The sequence below is a fragment of the Trichoderma breve genome, chromosome 1 (assembly GCF_028502605.1).
Source record: "Trichoderma breve strain T069 chromosome 1, whole genome shotgun sequence".
NCBI lineage: Eukaryota > Fungi > Ascomycota > Sordariomycetes > Hypocreales > Hypocreaceae > Trichoderma > Trichoderma breve.
The window spans coordinates 7146997-7171275 of NC_079232.1; the positions used below are offsets into that span (position 1 = coordinate 7146997).

A 24279-nucleotide genomic window follows, 5' to 3' on the forward strand; every position below is an offset into this window, starting at 1 on the left:
TCCTTTAAGATATACTGACAAAAGAATTACTACAAGAGTCATAACCAGCTACCCAAAGCTCATACAGTAATATCACCGTAACCTCCTTTTGATTGGTGCAATAGTTGCTTGGTTGTTCGAATAATATCCACCTTTTTCGAAAAGAAAGGGCCATTCCCCGTTTCCACAGCACTTTGAGCCCAACAACTGACCACATATACACTCGCGGCTTTGGTATACTAGGTATAACAGCCGCCCGAATAAACGATCATCAATAGACACACCTTGATTATTACTGAAGCAATAAAACTTCAAATGACCATGCCCAAGCTAAGGCGTGGTGATCGAGTTGGTCATGCGTTTTCACTCTTCTATGCGCAAAGCTGTTAAAAAGTTGAAAATTGCCCAGTTTGCGCCAGAATAGAGCCCAAAAATTGTCGTACAACATTCAAATAGTCGTTATTTGCACGAACCCATGTGTAATATTGGATAAAGTGAGCTGGTGAAACGAAAGCTGAGTTCCGTGCTCAGGGTGAATATTGTTCAACCCCCTCAGCAGCCGAGTACTGGTCGGCAGATGTATGTTTAACAAACCTCTTTCGTATTTCTCGCTCTTCCATTGAGGATCTGAGTCCGCCATTAGGATTTCCTTAAAGCTTTTAGGTTATAGTAGCAGTGCTAGCTCGATCTTGATAATGATGGCCTAGATGACTAAACCAATGTCGGATCCTTCCTGGACCCAAGTTGTTCAGCGGTGCACTCAAGCCATAATGCTTTCCGGGCGTTCTAGAGTGTATAAACATGTATTATACTTCATTACTCGTGGTGGTATTGAAACTATGTTGAATGAGATAACATATTGCTCCTTGTAAACAATAACTGCAAGCGTCTTACGCAACTCATGTCTTTGTTGAGACAGGATGAGCCACGATGATAACTGACCATAACCCACCATAAACCTTGGAGTTGTATCAATTCTACGTCAAGCCAAGAGAAGTAGTGTAGATACTATACTGCATAATCTATTTAACTTTGCTCTAGTAACACGTATACTGGTTTTCAGCTTGGTTGTGGGCCTCTTTCCCTCACCAACTGCAAGTGTCGAATATTGGCGTCCGTGGATTATTATTGTTATCATTACCAAACTAAGCAGTTAAAACAGATAAAAATAATATTGAGTTCATGTTTCTTATACTTGTTTACAGAATTTCACTAGATGGGCTCTTTAGGTGCGTTAGTGGGCAAAACTGGGGTGCCTTCTAGTAGAAATGTTGTAGAGGGATATCGAGCAAATTTGAGCAATTGTTAGATGGATTGATTTACGTGTAATATAAATCGTGTGCTTGAGCTATTGGTATTGTTGATTACGTAGAATATAGAAGCCTATAACTGGCTTAAGAGATCTATATGGGTCTGTCTGGAATGCAATATTTCTCCCTACTCCCATTATTGGAGATCAGCTAGCATTTTACATCGCAATAACTCTCCCATCACTTTATGTGCTACCTATAATAAGCAACCATACAGTTATGCATATTCCTTGGACATTTGTAAATGCGCCTTGAACCTAGTAATGCAGTCGTAAGAGGCATATCTCAATAGCAAAAAGTTATACCAACTACACATCTGAGCTTGCCTTGAAAACACATTCCCTGTCAAATTGTACCGATGTCGTGATTTGCTGACTGTCGGTGCATACCGTTTTCGTCTCTGTGCTTGCCTCCCCCTGACTCCCATCCCTAATGGTGGATAACTGGAACAATTCGCTACAGCAGGTTAACGGCTGTATCTCGGACGGTCCATTATGCCGGGCGTGGAGAAGAGCAGGCATTAGGGATCGAACTTTGGGTGCTGATCAGGGACCATCACCCCTGTTTGGAACGTGGCGTAACATGCATATTAAATATATACAAAACGTGGAATACCACGCCCTGTAAGCTGATGATCTGTACCAGGTTCACTCAGTGGGTACTTCAACGTTGGAGAAGGGGGTGTGACAGAGTGGGAGAACTCGAGATGCGTTTTATTGTCTAGGATCTCATTGAGGTGAGATTTTGGCTTCGCATGAAGATGTGATTTGGACATGGGCCCATGGAAAGGCTGGCAGCAGACTGGCATCTTGTTTACGCGCCGAACCGAATCTTGTCTCGCACTTTTCGGGCGATAGTGGACCGATTCTAATAAGATGACTCGAGGAATCCGGAGCGGGTCACACGAGGATTGCGAGTTCCTATCCGTGTATGTACATATTTCGACTATTGCGGTTTCCTTGTACTCCGAACCCCCTGCAAAAGGCCGGCAGATCAAGTAGAATTAGCAAATAGGTTATGAGACGCTTTGAAACCCGTCCTGCTTGTTACAGAGCTGATACGAGAAACTGTGTAGCTCAACGATGTTGTCACTATTTTTCATATACTATCATTTCACAAGTTATTTTCTTTTCCTGTAACGGCCAGGTTACATAGACTTGCATTGGAGTATGGAGTATGAGCATAAGCCCCGATCGCTACAGCCTATCAGATTACCACAAATTGACAAACTTGGCCAGATTGTTTCTACATTAATGACTACTCTTTGGAATCGACCATGCTTCTAAATTTCTACACGCTAACAGCTTGCACGGCTGCTGACTCCCCGTAGAGTCTATTACGCTCACCACATGAGAATGATATAACGGCCATGATGGTCCGTCGCGCTACGAAAGGGGGTGCGAGGGCGTCTAGGCTGTATTTTTGCTGAATTGAGGCAAAAGTAATTCTATTGTAGCGGTAAGAAACAAGGGTGGGCATAGTGTCCAAGCTGCATCTGGCGAATCTCACGCCCGATTCTGCGGATTACCAACAAGTCCAGCAGAAGATCAAGCCCCAGGGATTGTGGCTTGCTTTATTGTGCCGAGTATACGATCATACATATGGGACTAACACATGGCGGTGGATTACCGTCCGATGTCCGCTTCAGGACGCCCTTCCAGGGTCTCATGCATGCAGAGTCAGCAAACGTTCTTATGCCAGCACGTGGCTATTGCAGAAGGGTGGGTGGCCTTTCGGTTGCAACTTCTAGCGAAGCTAAGACGGAACAGAAGCACAAAACGGAGTGCTTAGATTATCTCGCTGACTTACTGGGCCCAGGGTGGCATTCCAATCCAGGCACTATGCATTTGCCCTTATACTCGAGCTACTTGGCAGGGTTGCATTCGATCTACTATGTATTACCGCTTTGCACCGAATATTAGGTCCATGTTGATTAACAGGACTAGGTAACATGTGCCTATTACTCGTATTGGAATCACTTGCAGATTATAGTTGATTCAAGTTGTCATCCTCATCCCTGTGGCATGACAAATAACTCATTGTTTATTCTCTGCATCCAGCTTACAGCCGCTTCAAGTGAATATAGATGAACCAGCAGTTGACATCCTCATCCTTGTGATGTGCAAGGAACTCGTTCTTTGTTCTCTGTACCCACTCAGCTAGCAGCCCATGTCCTTTTCTTCCGGTATATTCTTCCGCGAGCCCAACTCGCAGGGCCTTGAGGAAATAACCGGACACAACGGCCATCAGCCAATCTGTCACTGTCTTTGCATACCACTCGCTGTCCAACTCACTCTGCGTACCTCGGTTGCTACTCTGTTGCCGCGCCCGTAGCTCGGCTCCGGCTGGATGGACCACGCGTTTCTCAAAGATCTCCTTGACTATCCACTTTCCAGGAACTCCATTTGTTTTCAGGTCTTCTAGATCCTGGAGCGTGCGGTTATATGTGGGCACTTCAAACGCCGTAGCCGCAGCCATCGGGATTAAACCGGCCTGGAGCATCTCCATCAGCGCTCGACGGCATGCATCCACCAATCCGGCATAGTTTTCCTCTCCCGTCGAGGCCTGAGCCACAAAAGAAAGAACAAGAGCACCGCCTGGAACAATCTCAGCGGCACGATGATTGAGAAAGCGCTCCAAGGCAGAGTGGGATTGTTGGCGGAGGACAGAGATGCGGGACGCATCGACAGGGGATTCCCCCTCAGCCAGGGGTGGCACATGCTCCAGGTGATGGAGACAGGCAAGCGAGAAGCCAATGCTGACGGAAGCCGATGGCGCAATCTGCTGGTAAAACGACTTCGGCACCATTGCCGTAAAGAGCCGCTCATTCGAATGACTTTCCTCGAAGGCAGCAATATTGGAGGACAAGGCAACAAAGTCATTTTCAGGACGATCACTGAAGACGAGCGAGACTTGGCTGTCCTTGGGAAGAGGGCTGGACTGAATAATTGCAGAACAGGGCTCAAAGCTGCCAAACTATTAACACTACTGAAACGAAGAGACAGAGAGAGGTCAGACAAGGAAAGAATCCCCAACTCCTCAGCGTCACTCTATCGTGGCAAAACATTGGTTGGTCTTACGAGTTGTTTCCATGTGCAGAGCCGTATTCAGCTACTGTCAGATAGCCTAATTGATTTGGCTCGACCGTTATCTCTGCCGTAGCTCGCCGGAGCAACGGAAGGGCCTCGAGCATAGCTGCATGTTGGAGTTCAGAATGCGAGCTATAGAAGCCCTTGCCTTGCATAGGCACATCGTTGACTAGGACGCCATTGGCTGTCATGATGGGAAAGAATATGCTGGTTCCTTAATTTCGAATTGTCAAACCTTCAAAAAAGGCTGAATTCCCTCAGGTGTTTGTACTCGGAATTTTGCCGGGGTCGCCAGTGTCAGTGACATCGATCGGCGAGATTTCCGAGTTGGGGAATAACAGGGATCATATGCTTACACATTGCCTTGCCCTGTTTCATATTGTTTGCAGACAGTGAGTGCCCTAGACCCTTGCATCCTAGGCTGGTTGACAAACTATCTCGTTATTTTCGGCGACTTTATTAAGGAAGCTAGTTGCAGTAGTCTCAGGTTTTTTTGTAAATTCTCTCTGTGTTGCTCCTTCACGCTCTGACGCATCTGGACATAGCGTGTCGTGCTTACCATATTTCAATGATGCCATTCGTAGCAGACTAATTCTGCAGTTACTTTTAGCTCCCGTGGTTGAAATGTTCGATGTTAAAGATTCTAGAAATCTCGCACCCCCTGTTTGCGGAAATCGTGCGGGTTTCTTGCGTATCTTTGCGGATTTCTTGCGCATGACCAGGAGTAGCTAGCTCAAACATCGTACAAAGTACAGGCCACAAATATAAGCCTTGCTGATCCCCGTGTCGCGTCTGTCAACGTCGGGGCTTTTTTACCTTCTAGGGAAAAGGATGGGTCTCAGCTTATATTTTCCAGGTTCTGTTTGTAGAATGGAGTAATTAATAAATGCAGGTGTATACCGATTACCTGTGCACGTAGGGGTCCGTTTATATAGTTCCTTAGGCTAACCGTGTCTTTGTGATGTCTTCGTATTCCTTTCAGTACATCCAACATATCTAACTAGAAATCGGGCCATCTGTGTTTATCCTAATCCAGAGCAATTGGAGAAAGATACGGAACCTACAAGTGATATTCTAGAACACTTCGCAATGCCAGCGGCAACTAGCAAGACGCCTATTCCGCTCCTGGTTGAACTCTTCTGGATTCCCGGGTTTCTCGCCATTGCCATTTTCCTGCAGATCCCCCAACCTGGCCCTGCGCGGGTAGCATTGGGACTGGGGATCTTCACCACAGTCTGGTCATATGCCCTCACGCACTGGGTTGCTCAGCCTTCGTTTCTCTTCAGCCCCATGTTTGGCTTTGCGGTCACCGTCCGATGGGTGTACATGGTTGTCTTGGACACAGCCGAGGTCGGCTTCTTCCGTGGCACATCATCTGACAAGGAAGACTCACCGTTGAAGCTTGGCCTGTGGAAGAAGCTCAAGTGGAGCGCCGACTTGTGGTTCTCATGGCGTGGCGTGGGATGGAACTGGGAAGTCTCCAATATTCCTCGGCCCGGTGGCAAGATTGTCTCTCGTGGGTAGGTCTAACCCATTTTACGGACATTATGCAAGGCCCTGGTTAATCATCTCACTTTCAATCTAGTCGATGGCTGGCAGTCCAGGCTGGAGCCGCCATGACAAATTTCGCCGCGCAGAAAGTCATCATCGACTACGTATTCTGCCGGTATTATCCATCTAGCAACACTGTCGAGGCTTTTTCATCTCTCTCCTTGATACATCGGCTATGGATCAGCGTCATCCATTTGGCATTGGGCTGGTTATTCCTAGCTAACGCTAACCGTATTATCGCCATAGTCGCTGTGGCAACTCGGCTCTCGCCACCTGAAAACTGCCCTCCAAGTTTCGGTAGCTTGGCAGAATGTTACACGGTCAGGAATTTCTGGGGCAAAGCATGGCATCAGACTTTCAAGTGGTACTTCAACACCACTGGTGATCTGGTCGCCACGAGCATTGGTGCAAAAAAGGGCACAGTGCTTCGCAAGTACACTAAACTCCACGTTGCGTTCCTCATGTCCGGAATCCAGCATTACGTGGCAACCTTGTTTGTCCCCTCTCCCTCTTGGGCGTGGGCAATGATTGGGCAGATGGTATTATACGCAATCATCATTACGATTGAGGATGGGCTCAAGTCTCTCGGCCAACAAATGGGATTGAAGCCGGGTCGTAAGCTCATCAGCCCCCCCTGTTCTCCGCCGAACCTGCAACTAACTTGATACTAATCCAGTTCTTGCGTATACCTCAGGTTACCTTTGGGTCGCTTTTTGGGTTCCATTTATATATCAATATCCATTCATTTATGACATTGACGTTGGTTTCTTCAACGGTAGCTGTCCTGCCTAGCTACTAGCCTATAGATCTACCATCTAAAAAATAGTGCACATGTACATACAATATTGATTAGAAAAAAAAGGTTTCTTCTTTGTGGAACAATGTTTATAGAACATGGAAATTTAATCACCCGTCCATTGACTTTTCTATCGATCTAAACTCCGATGGTCTTGAAATTGTGTATGCATCTTGAGTCTCTCTGAAATTAAATCCAGCCCATCTCGCAGATCCTCTTCTTCGCCGCGTATATCTTTACCAATAATGTTGCTGTTAAAGGCTCCTGGGTGGCTCGGGTCAATGTTAGGCCGAGTCTCGTTGATTCTTGATGCCAATTGGCGAATCTTGTGCCGAATCTCGTCTGTGTGCTGCGAGATCAACTGCACTAGCAGCGCAATCTGTAGTCGAGGACTGACTACTGTATGCAAAGTGCCGATCTGGACAGGCACAACATCTGACAGGTCAAGCCGTTGCTGCCTCTCAGTCGTGCCCACTGAGTTGACTAGCATGTGTACTAGGTTCTTGTAGCTACGGAGGATCTGTATGTAGCAGATAAGTGCCAGTCGGATCTCCACCGTGTCAACTGTTCCTGTTTGTGTGTATTGCTGTTGCTGATGAGTGGAAGTCGGACTGGAGTCGGCTGTGCGTGGTGGTATAATTTGGTCCATGACCTCGATGAATTTTTGGGCTATCTGAACTGTTTGGTTCATAATCACCTGCAATTCTGCTGCATGGGGTGGTCTCCTTGTTTGAATACCATGGAGTTTGAGTTGGATTTGAGAAAGAAGAGATACTGGATCCATGATTGCCGGTTCTGCTGTTTCAGAAAGAGTGTTGTCCATTGATCCTATCGCAGAATCGCTGGTTGAAGCTCCAGCCATGGCTATGAGAGCTGGGTCTAATGGATCCGTGTGAGAAGACGTTGGAGGTTCTGAATGTGCTTTCCCGCCCAATACATCCGACCATGCTTCATCGTTGGAGTCTGTAGTTAACGGGCAGAACAGGCCCGGCGTCGTAACCGACATTGCTGGGTCGGGATAATGATGAGGGGCCATTGGCCACATTTCAAATGCCGTTGCAACGATATTGTAGTCCATTGAGGCTGAGGGGCAGGCCAACTCGTGGTGTTCTATTGAAGGCGAGGTTGCGATTTCTCCAACACCGTCTGCAGAAAAGCTAGAGGAAGTCTCCATTGTTGAGTCAATCTCATCCTGTATTGTTGTCGCAGTCGTCGAAGCCGCCGTGCTAATCGTTGTAGAGAGTTCTTGGTTCGAAATGGCTAAGAAGCTGCCCTCTCGGCCTCCGTAATTGGCTTCTTCTTGTTTGCCTTCTTGCTTCTGCCGTTTGCTAGGTCGACCAAGACGTAGAGGAGGGCTAAAGACACACTTTTCGTCCGCTTCCTTACAGCGCCGACAAGGATTTTCGTCGGTAGCGGAGGTTCGAGTGCATCGTTGTTTTCGTTTATGGCATCTGTCACAAGACAATCGTAGGAGTTGAGGACTCCCAAACATAAGCATGGCTGATAACGGGAGTTGAGATTGATATGACTTTCGACAAAGTGAAGTATAGGTGGAGTTGGAATTAGACGACAGCTGAGGTCTCCTCTTTTCCTTCGGTTGCTACCGTGTTGCTATACTTTGTATTTATGGTGAGGCTCAATGTGCCTGTACGGCCAAAGAGTCTAGGCAGTTTCTGGCTGACAGGAGTGTAATAAGCTCAGATGTTCCAATTTTTTGTAAAAGTCCCTTTCCGGACAACTGGGTAGTACCTCGGCAGGTATAGCGAGCAGTATAATAAAACATCGATAGACCTGACGCGCCGACTTTTTGGCTAGTGTGATCTCCTGCGTTATATCCCTGGTCGCCATTTATACACCAATGACAGGGGAGCTGTCGACTGATAGAATCTGATAGCTACTTGACTAACAGGCCATATTGCTCACAGCAACACCAAACCACAGATACCGGATTGCTTCCAAATATTGGACAGTGGGTCGTTCTGTTTATGGTGTCATGCTAACCGAGAACAGGGTATAACTCTGGGGATACCCACAGGCCAATTTTTCGAGGTAATACCGTATTTGCATGTAGATTATGCTGGTCGGTTTTGTACAAGTGCTGACATCGCCAGGGACTGGCCGAAGGTTGTTAGATGCATGTATGTGAGACGACCGACTACCTTGCATGCCCATTGGATGACGTTTGAATTAGGAAGTTGGGGTATCAGACGAAAAATAGGTGACTGCGCATGCATGCCACTGAGAAAGGGAGGGGGTTTCCTGCAAGGGTGTTGAACAGGGAGCTGTCACAAAGCGCTCATTACTTCATTACATCGGTACAGTGCATACACCGATAGAAGCAAAGTAGATTTTGCCGCAAGAGTTGTAAATACAACTTCCTGTCTCCATTGTGATTAATGCGGTAGAGTTGTGGCAGTCTATAAAGGGGTTATCGCATCATTGCAGGCCGAGAATAGTATATAGCGTTTCAATTGCAAGCGACTCAACATCGAAATCTAGTATTACTCCCATTCTGTCCAATAACTCGCCGAGTCTTCGGTAGTTGGCTGGGGAATACAGAATTTTATGCCTCACTTGTATAAAGTGAAAGTATCTGGATATTTTGTTTCCTCTATCTCTCCTTTTGTCACGACCCCCACCAAGTCCCATTGACCAACACACTTTATTATATGGGCTTAGTGATCTGCATACCCCTTCATTGTTGGTCCGGCTGTCTACCTGATTTGGCCCGAAACCAATATATTGTCAGCGCTATACGGCGAAGGATTATGCTTGCATATGCAGGGCCGTGATTCGATTCAAGGCCCCTCCAGCGAATAGGATCGTGGCCGAAACTTTTCCGTCCTCTTGCATCCGCAACTCCGGACGGGGCCGGGCGAATAGGTGTATGGCGCAAGCACCGGCTGATATAGCAAATGATCCATGATGTACGCCAGATCTAGAATGTGGATACACACTTGTTTTAGCATGAAGGATCATCCGTAGAATAGAGCATGGACGAGGCGTTTTGCAGTGCACAAGACCTCAAACGAGAATCGATAGAAATCATGTTATGAATCATGGTCCCAGGGTGTATTATTAAATATATATAATGTATAGAGCAAAGGATTTGTATAATTGAGCAGTTTATACGCAATACTCCTTGACATAATTGGCAATTGGTGGATACGCACACACGTCTCACCAGACTCAAGGCAACCTTGTTCCTGCAGAGGATCGGAAGCAGCAATCATCCCTTGGCCCATGTAGGGCGTAATACAGATGAGAAGCAACATTGGCACGCGTGGATTTGCAGCTAGGGGCCATTGCCATTGGCAACTGATTAATAATAACCAACGCCAAGAAGTATTATATACACACACCCGCCCACCTACATATCCCGATCCTGGAACATTTCTGTTCGGTGCGGTGCCGGGATTTATGGGAGGATGCCGTCAGTAATGCTTTGCCATATCTTTCTCCCAATCCAGCAAAATCTGACATTTATCCACTGCAGTTGTCAGAATTGGTCATATCTTGCTAGCAAGATCACCGATCTGATTCTCGTAGAGATGCCAGACTTTTGGGTGGGCAACACAAGCAAGTGAGGCATACTTGGCGTTAACTGTACCTTACCTTGATGTGCGTGTTAAGTCGATATCACTGTTCTCATGTGGGGATACGAGACCCGAAGTTGGCCTGGGACTATTTTGGTAATATCGTATATACTGTACAATGTCTTGGATTTTGCTTGTCCATGCGTGATACTTTCCGAGAGCTGTGATGATTTCAAGTGGCCATCTGGAGTGATTCCAAGGAAATCACAAGTAATCAATTTAACAACCTCGGAATGGGCGTGACTCATGTACCGGAACTGGTTTTCTCTCCCTAAAGCCGGGTCCCTCCAAAGTCATATCTCGATTATATCCAACACTCAGGGGATCAGTTATTTATATACCACTTTGCAAAACAGTTTCGGCCCCTCCCGCAAGATTGCATGATCTCGCTAGCTAGGAGCTCAAAATCGATTCTCTAACGCATGATCTAGTTAATGCACGACATTTTCCGACGTAGATCGAAACAAGGGAGACGTTAGGGCTAGAAAGCATTGACACTGCTTATAATCATCGGTACCATTGGATAATTCCAATACCTGTGGGTGATCTTGTCGGAGAGCACTTGCAATGGCTTTCACAGAAGGGTTTACATTGATGAAACACTTTGCAATAACATCGTGTGGTGTATCTACAGCCACTGAAAGCAGAATTCTGCCCAATGCTGGGGCTTGTAAAGAGTCAAACTCCATCTTTATATAGTCAGCCATTTTGATGTGCCCTAAATACCAATCGGTACGATACCACCGATGCTGCGGGATCACTATTGACTAAAAGTGAACCAAGATCCAAGGTCAGGAGCTTGGTAGTAACTCTGGCAAGACGGTCACTTTTTGGTGTTGGTTTGTAGATTGAGAAGTGTTCATTATCACCAAGTTTGTTCCATGATGCAAATCTCATGAACACGAATGTCCTGAATAGCGCTCCTTATTGAAGCCATGAAACACTTTGTGTTCACTAAATGACCTATAGCTCACTTAAGTAGTTCATGTTTCATAACATTTACCAATTTTGAATTCATGTTAACAATTTGTGCTAATTAAGTCATTTTAATATAAATACTATCCAGTCACTGAACGGGCATATTTCGCCTTACATCACTTTAAAAGCTGCGGCGCTTCACCTTGATCATGTATCGGTGAGCCTGAAGCTGCTGAGCAACCCGAAACACTGTAGTCTCATCCTGCTGCGGGATATACTCAAACTCGAAGCGTCTAAAGAGACTGACAAGAGTCATGTGCATTTCCTGCAGCGCAAAATGCTTTCCAATGCACACTCGACTGCCGGCGGAAAAGGGCCAAAAAGCGACCTCGTTCGTTTTCCCACTTGTGTAAATGTCTAGCCAGCGCTCTGGAAGGAATTCGGTCGCGTTTGGCCACACCTTTTCGTCCATGTGAACATTCTGAGTGGATGGGAAAACGGTCGTTCCCTTGGGAATGGTGTAACCGAGGATTTTCTCATCTTTGAGACACTCACGTGGACTGCCAGTGGCTTGACCAGGCACAAGGCGCATTGTTTCGTCAATGCAAGCTTGTAGATAGGTCATACCAAGAAAGCTGTATTCGCAGTCCACAGGCTTTTCCAGCTCAGAGGGAGGATACCACTGATCAACTTCAGCCACCAGCTTGGCCATCTTGTCCTTATTCTTGGTCAGCATGATGAGGGTAAAGAGCTCTGCATTGGCTGTAGTTTCACTCCCTGCAGTCAAGAGAATAATGGCCTCATCTTGAATGTCTGATCGGCGAAATATTGAGCCTTCCGAATCATCGCCTGCTTCCACTAGCTTCTGCAGCAGATCTTGTTTGTTGCTCGTCTTGAGAATAGCCTTTCGGTTCTCAACAGCGTCAGAAGTAAACTTATCAACGTATGGGTCACGAGCTGGCAAAAATGGAATATGGCGAATCCAAGGCACAAGCATCAGCAAACCGGCCAATTTCAACGCCTTCTTGATCTGGTCAGGAAGAGGGTGGGAGCCGTTCTCCACGACATTGAAGCTCTGGCCAAAGGTAGTGATTCCAATTATGTCGACAGCCAGGCTCTGAATGAGATTTTGCATGTCAATCTCAACTGGCTTGTCACTGCATTGCTTCTCTAGCTTATCGATGGCCACGCTGATGCAATCCAGCATGAGCGGCTGCATACTGCGAATGTAACGGATGCCAAACATGGACGAAATCATGCGCTTCCGCACTCCATATGACGATTTATCGGTAAAGGCTATCAGAGTTGGCCTTTCCGGATCCTGTCTAAAGTTGCCATATACAGCCTCTGATTTGTGCCAGTCCTGGGTCTGGATAATCTTCTTTACCTCGGCATCATCCGAGACGGAAATCATGTCAGGAGCCAGCGCGACAATAGGTCCATATCGCTTGTGAAGATCATCTGTAAATCGATGGCTATAAAAGAAATCATGTTAAAATGATGATTATACCAACTATCTGGGGAACATTGTAATTACCTTGCGCCATTCAGAACTGAAATGGTGAATGGCCATGATGTAATCTTGTTGAGAAACGGTCCAGGGACTCGTTGGAGAGGCGAAAAGAGTGCTTTCAAAAGCTACGAAATTAGCATGGTGCATACTGTTGAAACTAATCTTTTTTCATCCGTTCACAAACTTACACCCAGAATACGAGGAATGGCAAAGACAACAAACAGGCCAGCCAGTGCTACCCTAGTAGGGGTGAGGCTGTCCTGTATGGAAGACCAGTCTACAGCATCCATCGCATTAATCATGTGATTTAGAATGCTATACAGCTACTCTCTGTGTCTACTCTGTGGCAGGCAAATTATTATTTAAAGCTAAATGCATTCATTGGATGGCATGATGCATAGCCAACGTGGGCTGTCGTATCGTGCCCTTTCCCATTATGGAAAATCGCCGATGCTCTGCTTACTCGTACTCGTACACCCATTCCGAAATACGCTGGTTGATTGTCAGATTAGTAGGCTCTCACCTGCAAGATTAGTCTTTGGTCGGCCTCTTTGCTCTCGTTATTAATCCATAAAGACTCCATAATCTATAAGCAAAGGATCAAGTACCTCGTAACTGCCTACTAACGAGCAGGGTATTTGAGGTCAATATCGAGATATGACGGGGCGTGATTATTGCCATGATTGTATAGGCTCAGTGCCAAGAGGGAAAAGGCAGCGGCATGAGCAACATACAGCCTATCTCTGTTCAAGAACTTTGCTCTGTGGAATTGGGTATTATGCAAATGTAGATGTCCATAAAATGAATTACTTCTAGATTACATATATGTAGATCATTTCAGAATCTGCCACCAGTGATCCAAAGGCTTCTTCTGGCCTTGTTATCAGCGATAGTAGTATACCGACTTTAGCTGACAGTAACTGAGCAATCCTTCAAGGCCATACTCGGCACCAATTCCACTTTGTTTGTACCCTCCAAAGGCAACAAAAGGATCAGGCTTGGGAGGCCCGTTGATGAAAATATTGCCTGCCTCTAATCTCTTTGCGATTCTCTCAGCAACGTCGGATTGGTTCGTCCAAATACTCGCCGCCAGCCCGCTTTCGCTGTCGTTGGCAAGCCGGATTGCCTCCTCAGCGTCTGAAAATGCAATGCACGGAATAATAGGGCCTATTTTTGCAGTTAGAGTAATCCAGTAGATAGCAGTTATGCACCGTGCTTGCATACCAAATTGTTCATCTTTGATGATGGAGGAATCCGATGGAGGATTATCCACAATGGTCGGATATGCAAAAAACCCTGGCCCTTCTTTCACTCCAGATTTTTCGGTTGTAAATCGATACCCACGGTCACTCATCTCTTGGAAGAGCGTCTTCAGCTTTCCCAGCTGCATTTGATTCTGTACAGGGCCGACGCTGGCCACGAGATCCTCGGCACTAATGTTCGTCGCTTTTGTAAGGGTATCGACAAACTGCTTGTAGATGGATTCGTGGATATACAACCGTCGGCTCGCAAGACAGACTTGGCCAGCGTTAAACCATAGTCCCGCAGCTACTAAAGGTGCCGTTTTCTCGACGTCGACATCGGGAAGAATAATCGATGCGTTATTTCCGGCCCTGTTACAATTGCATGTTAGCATATATGCGGTCCGGTTCTTCAGCTGCAACACTGAGGTTCTCTTTATACATTTCTAGAGTCAGCCGTTTCACTGTGCCTGCACAGGCTTCCATAACCTTCTTGCCAGCGGCTGTTGAACCGGTGAATGAGATTTTCTGGATCCCTGGATGACGGACGAGTTGGGGCCCCAGTTGATCGTCTCCCCCGAGAACCTGAACAACACCCGGGGGAAACACATGCTGTGCCAATTCGACTAGTTTCAAAGCTGAATACGGTGTAAATGGCCTATCATCGTTTTTAATGAAATGCTACGCGTTGAATACATCGTTTTTAATGAAATGCTACGCGTTGAATACCGGACAAGGACGTACGAAGGTTTCACAATTACGCAGTTTCCTGTTGCCAGAGCTGGTGCGATCTTGCCGATTGCTGTCTGTAATATTAGGAGGAGAATTGAGTAACGGGATGAGATTTAGTCATACCAAGCATCAATGGAACTGGCATAAAGGCAAATAATTAGCAACTGACTGTAGCATTAGTACAAAAAGAGACGCACAATTCCATGGACATATGGCAACTGCCACTCCAAGAGGTTCATAGCTAGTGACTGAAACCTTTTCTTCGTCCTCCTGTCTCTTTTCGGGAATTTCGTATTTTGCTATATCCGAATCAGCCACTTTCAGACATGAGCGTACCTTCAATGACCGTCAACAAACATGGATATTTCAGCCAGCTGGCCGCCCAATGGACCTCAATGGCCGTAACCTGGTCCTACATATGGCGTAATCTTTAGCTTCTTTATCCAAGTTTTGAACTGCGCTGTATCCATACTCCTCTTCCAGTTTCTGCCTTGAGAAGCTCAATGAATTGATGGGCATGGGCTAAATACAAGTCATGAAAATTTTCGAGTAATTCGGTCCGTTGTTTGTATGCCTTGGTGGCCCAGGTAGGAAATGCCTTTTGTGCGGCAGCAACAGCATCATCGACATCCTTCTCAGTCGCAACTGGAGCGTCCCATAGTGATTCACCCGTTGCCGCATTCGTACCAGAGTAGAATGTGTCGGAAGAGCGCAGAGCACCGCCGACAATGTTGAAGAATTTTGTAAAGTCGATTTCGGTCATGGCTGTTGGTGAAAATAGCGAATCAATCTACAATGTTGCCGTGCAGCAATGTTAAATGCGGTTGGGCAAGGGAGCGCTGTGGAAGCATTTAATAGGTAAAGTCGCCTATCGGATATAACTGTTGCAGTACGCTACCATCGGCATATTCCGGCTATCGAGTTGTAAATCCTCCCGGGATACCATTGATTTTCATACAATAAATACCAGCTGCCACAATAACGATCAACTTATCAGAATGTGATTATGTGGTAAAGACGAATGAAGGGGGATAGGGGTGCTGAGAGCACCGAGGGGGCCACTTCGAAGGCTGACGCTACTATTTCCAACACTTTCCACAGCCTTTACTACCAGCTACGTACATAGCCTCCGAAAACAATATGACAACAACAAATTTGTTGCTTACTCCTCCCATGGGCAGAATAACTTCCAATCGGCTTCGTTATATAACTGTTAGCAGCACTACCAGTTAACTCGACAACACAAAGCTGACATGTAATTTAGCTGCCCTCCCCTACCAATCTAGCTGCAACCTTTCCCTTCTAGCTCCCCGCTAATTATTTGAGGGCCGTAATCGAACCGATTAATTAGCCTGAATAAGACAGCCATACATACTCGTACCTGTTCTAGCAGGGGGCTTTTAGCCGGGGTTACCAAGAGTAACTCGAATCCCTAGTCAGCAAAGTGTGTACCATGGAGGACAGTTGCGTACTCGCAGGTGGCTTTTGACAATAATTTACTGCACAAAAAGTATCTAATTGGCTGATCCGTTCTACTATTTTGTTGCTCAACCAGAGGAATTTATTGGAACTTCTTGTTGTGCGCTCTCAAAAAATTTGGCTGAGCCCTGGACTACCAGTGTCAGATGGAGCGCTTATCACGACATGTCGGCGACTTTGTATGAATGCGTGTTAGTTACTGGCACAGAAAAGCAAATGGGGCCGTAATCTTGAATCCATCTCCAAAAGTTGGCGCAAAGCCTTTTGACAAACTAAAAGACGCCAATATCTCGGTAGTTGGCCAACTCTATCTAGATTTGCCTAGGAAAATTTATTGCAGCCGCTGCAGCTAAAAGTTGGAGCCTGTGACGGAATTTTATCTCGAGATTCCTTCTAGTCTAGTACTCCCAAGTAATATAAAAATCTCCTGGTGCACGAATGCAACCCTCTTATTAGAAGCTACCCTCAGTTTACAGACGCTGAGTCTTGTCATTCGCCAACCATTATAAGTTGACATGATGAGATGTCGTACCATGTTATAGAAGCATTCTCGTCAATTCACAAATCTTATTCGTCAAGTAAACGACATTTCCAACCGATGATACTGTAAATATGACACTCAGCACACCGCTCTGTGATGGTCGGCACTTTTGCAACGCAGTGTTACATTGTAGATATAAGTCGCCGACAAAACTTCAAAGATGGACTATAAGGCGCTGTAATTCACTCAACCAGAGCCTTACGCAAAAGAAGAGGACTGAATCGCCATCTCGACGTTTTCCACACGCCAGAGAAACACTTTAATCATGGACAGCGAAAAAGAAACAGCGCCTGTTCCTGTTCCTATTCCAGACGTTACCCCTGATGGCGAGCCAGCACCGCCCAAAGACGCCCGTTTCTGGCTGATTTTTGTCGCTATAAGTTGTGTTACTTTTTTGGTCGCGTTGGACACGTCCATCATCTCGACTGCTCTCCCGACAATCACGGCCAAACTCAACTCGGGCGAGCTCTACGTATGGATCATCAACTCTTACCTCCTCGCGGCGACAACATCGGCGCCGCTGTTTGGCCAGGCCGCAGACATCTTTGGGCGTCGTGCCGCCACCGTGGCATCTCTGCTGCTTTTTGCTGCTGGAAGTGCCATCTCAGGAGCAGCCACAAGCACCGGGATGCTGATTGCCGGCCGGACAATCCAGGGCTTTGGCGGAGGCGGCATTGCAACCCTGTCCGAGGTGGTCGTCTGCGACTTGGTCTCTCTCCGCGAACGAGGCCAGTATGCAGGTATCATCAGCTCTGTCTGGGCCATTGCCGCCGTCGTGGGGCCCATCATCGGCGGTGCTTTTACGCAGAACGTCACCTGGCGCTGGATCTTCTACCTCAACTTACCCATTTCAGGAGTCACGCTTGCTCTGGTGCTGGTACTTCTCAAGATGCGCAACCCTCGCCAGGGAACCATCATGGAGCGTCTTGCTTGCATCGACTGGGCAGGATACGCCATCCTGACGGCATCCGTAACAGCGATGCTGCTAGCCCTCACCTGGGGAGGCACCATTCACGCCTGGTCATCGTGGAGGACAATTGTGCCGCTGGTCCTAGGCTTTGTTGGCCTGCTGGGGTTCTTCGCATACGAGGCTGCCCCCTGGGTTAAGGAGCCCGTGATGCCTCTCCGGCTCTTTGGAAACCGAACTGCGGCCGCAACCTTGGCCATCAGCTTTGTCCACAGCGTGCTGCTCTTCTGGATCTGCTACTTCCTGCCCGTCTATTTCCAAGCCGTTCTCAACGCCACTCCCGCCCGATCAGCCGTCATGCTGTTCCCAATTGCCACGACAACTGCGCCTGCAGGCATCATTTCCGGCGTCATGATCACCAAGACCGGCCGATACCGTCGATGGCACTACATTGGATTCAGTCTCATGGCCATTGGCTGCGGTCTCTTCACCCTGTTGGATGAGCACTCATCTACCGGTCGCTGGGTTGGTTTCCAGATCATCTTTGGCTTCGGCTGCGGCTTCGTCTTCACCAGCTGTCTGCCCGCCATTCTGGCCAGTCTCCCAGAGTCTGAAGTTGCACTGGCTACCGCAACATGGACCTTTTTGCGCAACTTGGGATCCATCTGGGGTGTTGCCATTCCCTCTGCCATCTTCAATGCTCACGCCGATACGATTGCTCGCACTGTTTCTGACGCTTCATTGCGTGAGCTTCTTCTTCACGGCGGTGCCTACGAACATGCCACTCGCTCGTTTGTGGCCACTTTCAAGGGCGACGCTGCTCTGTACCAGACGATTCTAAACCTCTACGTCTCCAGCTTGAAGATTGTGTGGCAGGGATCAATTGGCTTTGCCGCCTTTGGAGTAGTTCTGGCCGTTGCATTGAAGGCTTACAAGCTACGTGATGAGCTAAACACCGAGTACCGACTGGAGAACGGGACCAAGGAGGCATCGTCTCCAGAGCCGGCAACCGAAAATAGCCTGTCAGAGCTGGACAAGAACTCTGGAGAAGGGGAAGCCAAGCCGTAAAAAGAAACACACTCCACTCAAGTGCTCCATACCTCTGTACTACTAGACATTGACTACAAATCCCCAGGAGCAGTAGCGTCGAAAGACGTCTTACAGGTTTTGAGTAGAATCAGATTACAATACTAGTGCCCTATCATTCGATAATATTACACGCCTCATAATAAGATATACCTATACATATTTAATACATGAGTAAAACAATATGTCACGCTGGCCGTAAGAGCTGACATGATTCCAAAAGATGCGTGCTATTTTGCGGAGATGATGCAATTGTCAAGTCCGCAGGGAGGGTCTGATCTATGCTGTTGCACCCTGTACTTAGTAGAATAGACTTACTTCGTATAATATCTGGTTTACTCTATAATCACAGTACGGGGATGTGCGTTTATCAACAGCATCCTAGTAAGTTATGTAGCATTACATTCCCTTGTCCTATCCAGCCGAGTTCCAAAGCCTTCGCCCCACGACTGAGACAAAGACAAAGCGGCATCCCGCTTAACTCCACTATCCGCTCTCACGCTGTGCTGTTTCAAGCAAAGCGCTGATTCAACCCTTGCACTTCTCCACTCCTAATACCTGAAAAGGCAAATGTTTTTTGGGGCAGTTTATGATGATCCACAAGCTTTGTCTCTGCAAAAGTCCCCTAGGCACCGCCATGTTAGTTGTGTCTGGCTGTTGGAGAATAAGCTATCAAAACGAATAACACCAACATGCCACCTCGCAAGATAACCCATTCTCCCCGAAAACTCAATATTTGTATTGTTCATATGATTTATCAGATATTTATTTGCATTCAATACTCCATTTGGAACTTCTCTGTTGCGACCAGAAGTTTACAAGTTTATTCTAGGGTATGCATCCCGAGTAGGTATTTCCACTTCTTGCTTTCTACATTTATTCCAGGGAATAGACATCTTTGCTTTATTCAACCCGAGTATAGTATTTACTTATCTGTCTTTTAGGCAGATACATCTGTGGCAACTGTGTGAAATCTTATATAATAGTTATAATACCAGGTATCGACGATTTACCACGCTTATTAATATAGAGACCCATGACATGCCACGGGTAAAACTACTCTTTATCAGCCCACCATTTCTCAAGAAACTCTTGGATTGTCGTAAACTTATAGTCTGGAAAGATTTTGTTCCACTCGCCAGACACCTCCCAGCTGCCCTGGTAAACGGAAACAATCGTCTTGGCCGTGAAAATCTTTGCCGATGACTCTCTCAGCTCTTCTGGAACGGTGGGATGCTCCATCTTCGGGTGCCACGTGGCAGTTAGTCTGCCGGCACGAGCTTGTACCGACTTGATTGTTTCAACTGCAAACCTCCCACCTTTATTTGACAATTAGCCAATACTCATTTAAAAGAAATAGACATACAAAACTCATACCTCGAATCTTTTCTCCCAAGGCAATGAGCTCTTGCTGGGAAATATTGTCGCCTCTTATCCCCCCTACTTCTGGCCACACTCCTTCGTACTCTACAGCCTTGGCAACGACTTTGGCTACATCGTCCATGGTTGTCATGCTGAAATAGCCAGGGTTCTTGGCGTCACCCAGGATGATGGCCCGTCGATGCTCCATGTCGATATGAATGCCCCAAATATCTGCGTATTTGGTTGTTTTTTGAGGAAAAGCCAGATAATTCATGAGCATGCCTGGTCTGAAGCAGCAATACTCAAGAACCTGATATCATATCAGTATCCGTCTCTGAGGTTTAATATTTTTGAGGCAAGCCAAATGATTCACCAACCTTGCTTTCTTGATTAATCTTCTTCAGATACTGCTCGATTGCAGTCTTACCTGCGTACCACGGAAGGCCATTGGTCGATGCCCTGCAAGTGCAAGAGCAATGTTAGTAAACAGTAAGCATAAAGATTGATGTTGGGACGAACCCTGCCCAATCGCTTGGTGCAAATCGCCTGACGCCAGCCTTGACGCATGCATCTATCAAGTTTCGCTGTGACTGGTTTCCTTTGTCTTGTGCCACCACAATGAATGAAAGAACTGTATCAACTCCTTGGAGTAGGTCGGCTAATCGACCAGTATCGGTATAATCCGCAACAACCCACGACACTCGTGATTCAAGCTCAGGAATGTTATTTTCCTATCCACCTCTCATCAGTCTCTCTCAGTGCGTATAGCCTGACGGCCAGCCCGTAACTCGTCTTACTTACCTTTCTAGAGATGACACTAATGTTGTGTTTTCCCGTCTCCAGGAGAGCATCCAGAATCTCTCGTCCAACTCCCCCCGAGCCTCCAGCGAGCGCAATCCGAACCATGGCTGTATCTGTCTGTGTACCTGCGCGTTCCCACTAGTTATTTGGCTGGTTTCCCCTTCTGGAATCCCTTCAAAACGGAGTCGCTTTTTTATCCTATTTCCCACGTTCTAGAGTCGCATAAATGAAGTACTACTACTACCACAATACAAGTGACCTTCTTAACAGCAGCCCAAGATTACTCTATCATGCATGGGCTAAGCCAAAAGCCTATACGAGTTTGATCCTGGATCAGCCTACCCGAGCTTCGCCCGGACTACCGGATATGTTAGCACCGCCGATCGTCGTCTGAAATGCAAGCTCCACGTGGTGAAGTGTCCGGCTAACTATTTACACCCGTATGGGCCACTCCCGACGAAGCTCTTATACGATATGCGGTCAGACATGTCAGCCGCACTAAAGAAGGACATTAGCATGGATCGTCGATCCTACTACTCCTTGTATATACCTACTTCGGACTTGATATAATAACGTTTATCTTATTTGGGTTCATAGGTAGGCACATTCGCACGAGCCAGGGTGGGCTTATTGTCTCCGATTAAACCGCCAACAGAAACACTCCGAAGAGTCATGTACGGTAATACTGCAGCTATGCATATAAGCTTACATTCTAGAATTCCTTGGCAGCCTTCACCAGGTTCGGTGGCCCAAAAACCTCCTTGACCCCTTCGGCGCCGATGACACGCAGGTACCACGCCGTCGTAACCGGATACTCCCGCCGTCTGTCCTCATCAAGATAGTGCATGAAAGCCCAGTACAGAGCAGCAGCCAGCGTTAGATCAGCCAAACTCAACTGGTCCGTTGAAAGCCACTCCCGCCCCGTAAGATGTTTCTCGACAACTCCCAAACCAAAGGCCAGTCCCTTGGCACCCGCCCCGTCCTTTTCGGGGACATAAGGCTCGAATCCTGCCCGACTGAGAACCACAGTCATCATGTTTCCATAAACCTCGTTATCGGTGAAACTGATCCACTGACGAACTCTGGCTCTCTCACGAGCATCGGCTCCAAGCAACTGCGCTGATTTGGGCCCTGACTCTGCCACATATTGCGCAATCGCGTCAGATTCGGCAATGGTTGTCCCGTCGGAGGCTTCGAAGGCGGGGACTTTGCCAATAGGGAATTTAGACACAAACTCGGGCGTCTTATTAGTTACCATATGCTGGTAATCCGCCGCCGTATCAATATTGACGCCATTTATTTTGGCGGCGGCAAATATCTTTTTTGGGTGATCATCAGCCCACTCTGACCAGGTTCTGTGGCAGGGTTTAATGATGCACGTACCTTGAGACATCGTGCGTTTGGCAGGTAAGAGTATAGCGTGCCGATGCTAGCCATGTTTGTAAGATGAGTGAGATGAGGATGGAAGATGTCGAGTCTGGAGCTGAATGTTTACTCGTACTTCCTCCTCGGGTGGCTGGCTCGTATCTTATGATCTTATGCTGCAGGCCCCAAGCGGAGCAGTCGGCGAGTTTTCCATGAAAGAGAGATGAAACGAATCAATGCCTATGTTGACTATACTCGTATTTGGTTGCGATGCGTATTCGGCTACGAAGTGAGAGAGGACACGGGTTACGGTAGGAATGAAGCGTTTATTACCGTTATTAGCATTTCAACGCAACATCATACCCGACTATTCAGATTCTAAGATGTTGAAGGTCGAATAATACCAAATTGCGTGTCAAGAAAGGCAAATATCTTCTGATGCGAGAGCGCAGTCGATGCAGTCTTAGCTTGGAGACCGCCCTCATGCACCCCCTTCCCAACCCAGAGCTCCTTCTTACCGCTGTCAAGGTGACCCAATTTCTCGTAGATTCGTTCAGCATTAATATCCGGGACAAAGTAAAACGTGTCGGCAGCCCCAGTGACTAGAGTCGCGCATTTGAGCTTGTCCAAGTATTCTTTGCCGTCCTCAAGGCGCAGAGTGAAACGCTGCATCTGTCTCATTACATCTGCAGGGTTATCCACTCCGTAAAGCCACATGCTGTGACCAAACTCCCATCGGAGCTGGAAATTGCTTGCAGTGAGACGATTGACGACAAAGTTGAAGAATCCGTCGCTCAACCAGCCGCTCAACCAACCACCGATGAACCAATTGGGCATTCGGCTCTTGGTCACGTCAAAGAGATCATAGCATCCATCTATCGAGATGGCTGCCTTCACTCGCGGATCGCCAGCTGCTCGTAGCACCAGGTATCCTCCGAGCGATGCTCCCATCACGGCAATTCGATCCATGTCAATGTTGTGTTTGGCCGCCAGCTTGGATTCTAGGTAGTCTAACACCTTTGCCGTCACTCTCTCCCAGTCGGGGACCATGCGAGTCTTGTCTCGCCTCAGAGAAATGCCTTGACCTGGACCGTCATAGGTGAGGACGGCATATCCGCGCGGGAGTCCACCCGCTGGTCCGTAAAAGTACAATTCTTCTTGTGTCGAATCAAACCCGCCATTTTGGACCAAAATCGGTAGCTTATCCGTCACTCTCTTATGAGCAGGGGGGAGAAACAACCTAGCAGGAAGAGAAATGTTGTCTTCAAACGGAATATCAAAGGTATACAGCTCGCCATCCAGTAGTCTGACGCCTCTTTCAAACACATTGGAGCTTTTCTGAATTGCATCGAGAATGCGGGGGTCTTGTGCGTCGCAGTGTAGGAAGAATTCGCTCGACCGGTAGTAGTTTGCGGCACGAATGAATGCCCATGATGCTTCAACACGATCACCGTGCTTGGATGCCTCCTCGGCTATCTTGACAGCACGCTCGGCTTGCAATGTCCAAGCACGGTACCAACTCTCTGGATCGCCATCTGTGATTTTTGTTCTGGATTCGAGACACTCTCCCGTTTCGGCCCCGTAGAAAGGAGCTACAGCAAGAACGCGGAGGAATTCGAAGTTGAAGAAATCGGATTTGAAGAATTTGAACATCTTAACGTGGTTGGGTGTGGTCGAGCAATGGGTCGATGTAGCTGAATGATGAAATAAGAAAAGAAAAGAGGACCCGCGGCTCAGTAGTAAGAAAGTCTGACAGTTTTGATATCGAATGTTACTTACTTTGTCGGCGACTTTTGCACCATCGTTGCCAAGCTACTCACAATGTATAACGTTTTGGATCCATGATTCCGAAGCGTCTGACATCTTAACTAGGTAGTAGGCAATATTTAATAGGGACACTGCCATCCACGTGTAAGAAATCATCAGTCTACCCCATTATAGACGAGATTCCCAACGCCAAAGGTCCATCATCTTCAACGTGGTACCTTGTAAACTATTCTCTTCCATCTTTCT

The 24279-nt window shown here is 47.2% G+C and overlaps 8 protein-coding genes across 8 annotated transcripts; 2 read left to right on the forward strand and 6 right to left on the reverse strand.

Annotated features, from left to right (window-relative positions):
• Positions 1–3350: 3350 nt before the first annotated feature.
• Positions 3351–4569, reverse strand: T069G_02104 (SAM dependent carboxyl methyltransferase domain-containing protein; the record flags this gene model as incomplete). Its single annotated transcript, XM_056169314.1, has 2 exons — positions 3351–4257; positions 4370–4569. 2 exons carry the CDS (start codon positions 4567–4569, stop codon positions 3351–3353), a joined length of 1107 nt encoding a protein of 368 aa, XP_056034630.1.
• An 898-nt stretch (positions 4570–5467) lies between these two features.
• Positions 5468–6721, forward strand: T069G_02105 (membrane bound o-acyl transferase family domain-containing protein; the record flags this gene model as incomplete). The annotated part of the gene is made up of 3 exons (XM_056169315.1): positions 5468–5898; positions 5964–6544; positions 6624–6721. The coding sequence occupies 3 exons, from the start codon at positions 5468–5470 to the stop codon at positions 6719–6721; spliced, it is 1110 nt and encodes a 369-aa protein (XP_056034631.1).
• Positions 6722–6855: 134 nt separating this feature from the next.
• On the reverse strand, positions 6856–8223 carry T069G_02106 (fungal zn(2)-Cys(6) binuclear cluster domain-containing protein; the record flags this gene model as incomplete). Its single annotated transcript, XM_056169316.1, has 1 exon — positions 6856–8223. One exon carries the CDS (start codon positions 8221–8223, stop codon positions 6856–6858), a length of 1368 nt encoding a protein of 455 aa, XP_056034632.1.
• A 3197-nt stretch (positions 8224–11420) lies between these two features.
• On the reverse strand, positions 11421–15488 carry T069G_02107 (aldehyde dehydrogenase family domain-containing protein; the record flags this gene model as incomplete). The annotated part of the gene is made up of 13 exons (XM_056169317.1): positions 11421–12459; positions 12520–12714; positions 12777–12877; positions 12941–13012; positions 13216–13244; positions 13380–13513; positions 13724–13919; positions 13977–14365; positions 14436–14651; positions 14738–14795; positions 14923–15024; positions 15083–15137; positions 15198–15488. 13 exons carry the CDS (start codon positions 15486–15488, stop codon positions 11421–11423), a joined length of 2877 nt encoding a protein of 958 aa, XP_056034633.1.
• A 1522-nt stretch (positions 15489–17010) lies between these two features.
• T069G_02108 (major facilitator superfamily domain-containing protein) lies at positions 17011–18720 on the forward strand (the record flags this gene model as incomplete). The annotated part of the gene is made up of 1 exon (XM_056169318.1): positions 17011–18720. The coding sequence occupies one exon, from the start codon at positions 17011–17013 to the stop codon at positions 18718–18720; it is 1710 nt and encodes a 569-aa protein (XP_056034634.1).
• Positions 18721–19794: 1074 nt separating this feature from the next.
• Positions 19795–21006, reverse strand: T069G_02109 (NAD(P)H-binding domain-containing protein; the record flags this gene model as incomplete). Its single annotated transcript, XM_056169319.1, has 5 exons — positions 19795–20057; positions 20116–20410; positions 20478–20559; positions 20620–20831; positions 20902–21006. 5 exons carry the CDS (start codon positions 21004–21006, stop codon positions 19795–19797), a joined length of 957 nt encoding a protein of 318 aa, XP_056034635.1.
• A 607-nt stretch (positions 21007–21613) lies between these two features.
• On the reverse strand, positions 21614–22338 carry T069G_02110 (uncharacterized protein; the record flags this gene model as incomplete). The annotated part of the gene is made up of 2 exons (XM_056169320.1): positions 21614–22219; positions 22285–22338. 2 exons carry the CDS (start codon positions 22336–22338, stop codon positions 21614–21616), a joined length of 660 nt encoding a protein of 219 aa, XP_056034636.1.
• Positions 22339–22644: 306 nt separating this feature from the next.
• Positions 22645–23919, reverse strand: T069G_02111 (alpha/beta hydrolase family domain-containing protein; the record flags this gene model as incomplete). Its single annotated transcript, XM_056169321.1, has 1 exon — positions 22645–23919. The coding sequence occupies one exon, from the start codon at positions 23917–23919 to the stop codon at positions 22645–22647; it is 1275 nt and encodes a 424-aa protein (XP_056034637.1).
• Positions 23920–24279: the final 360 nt, after the last annotated feature.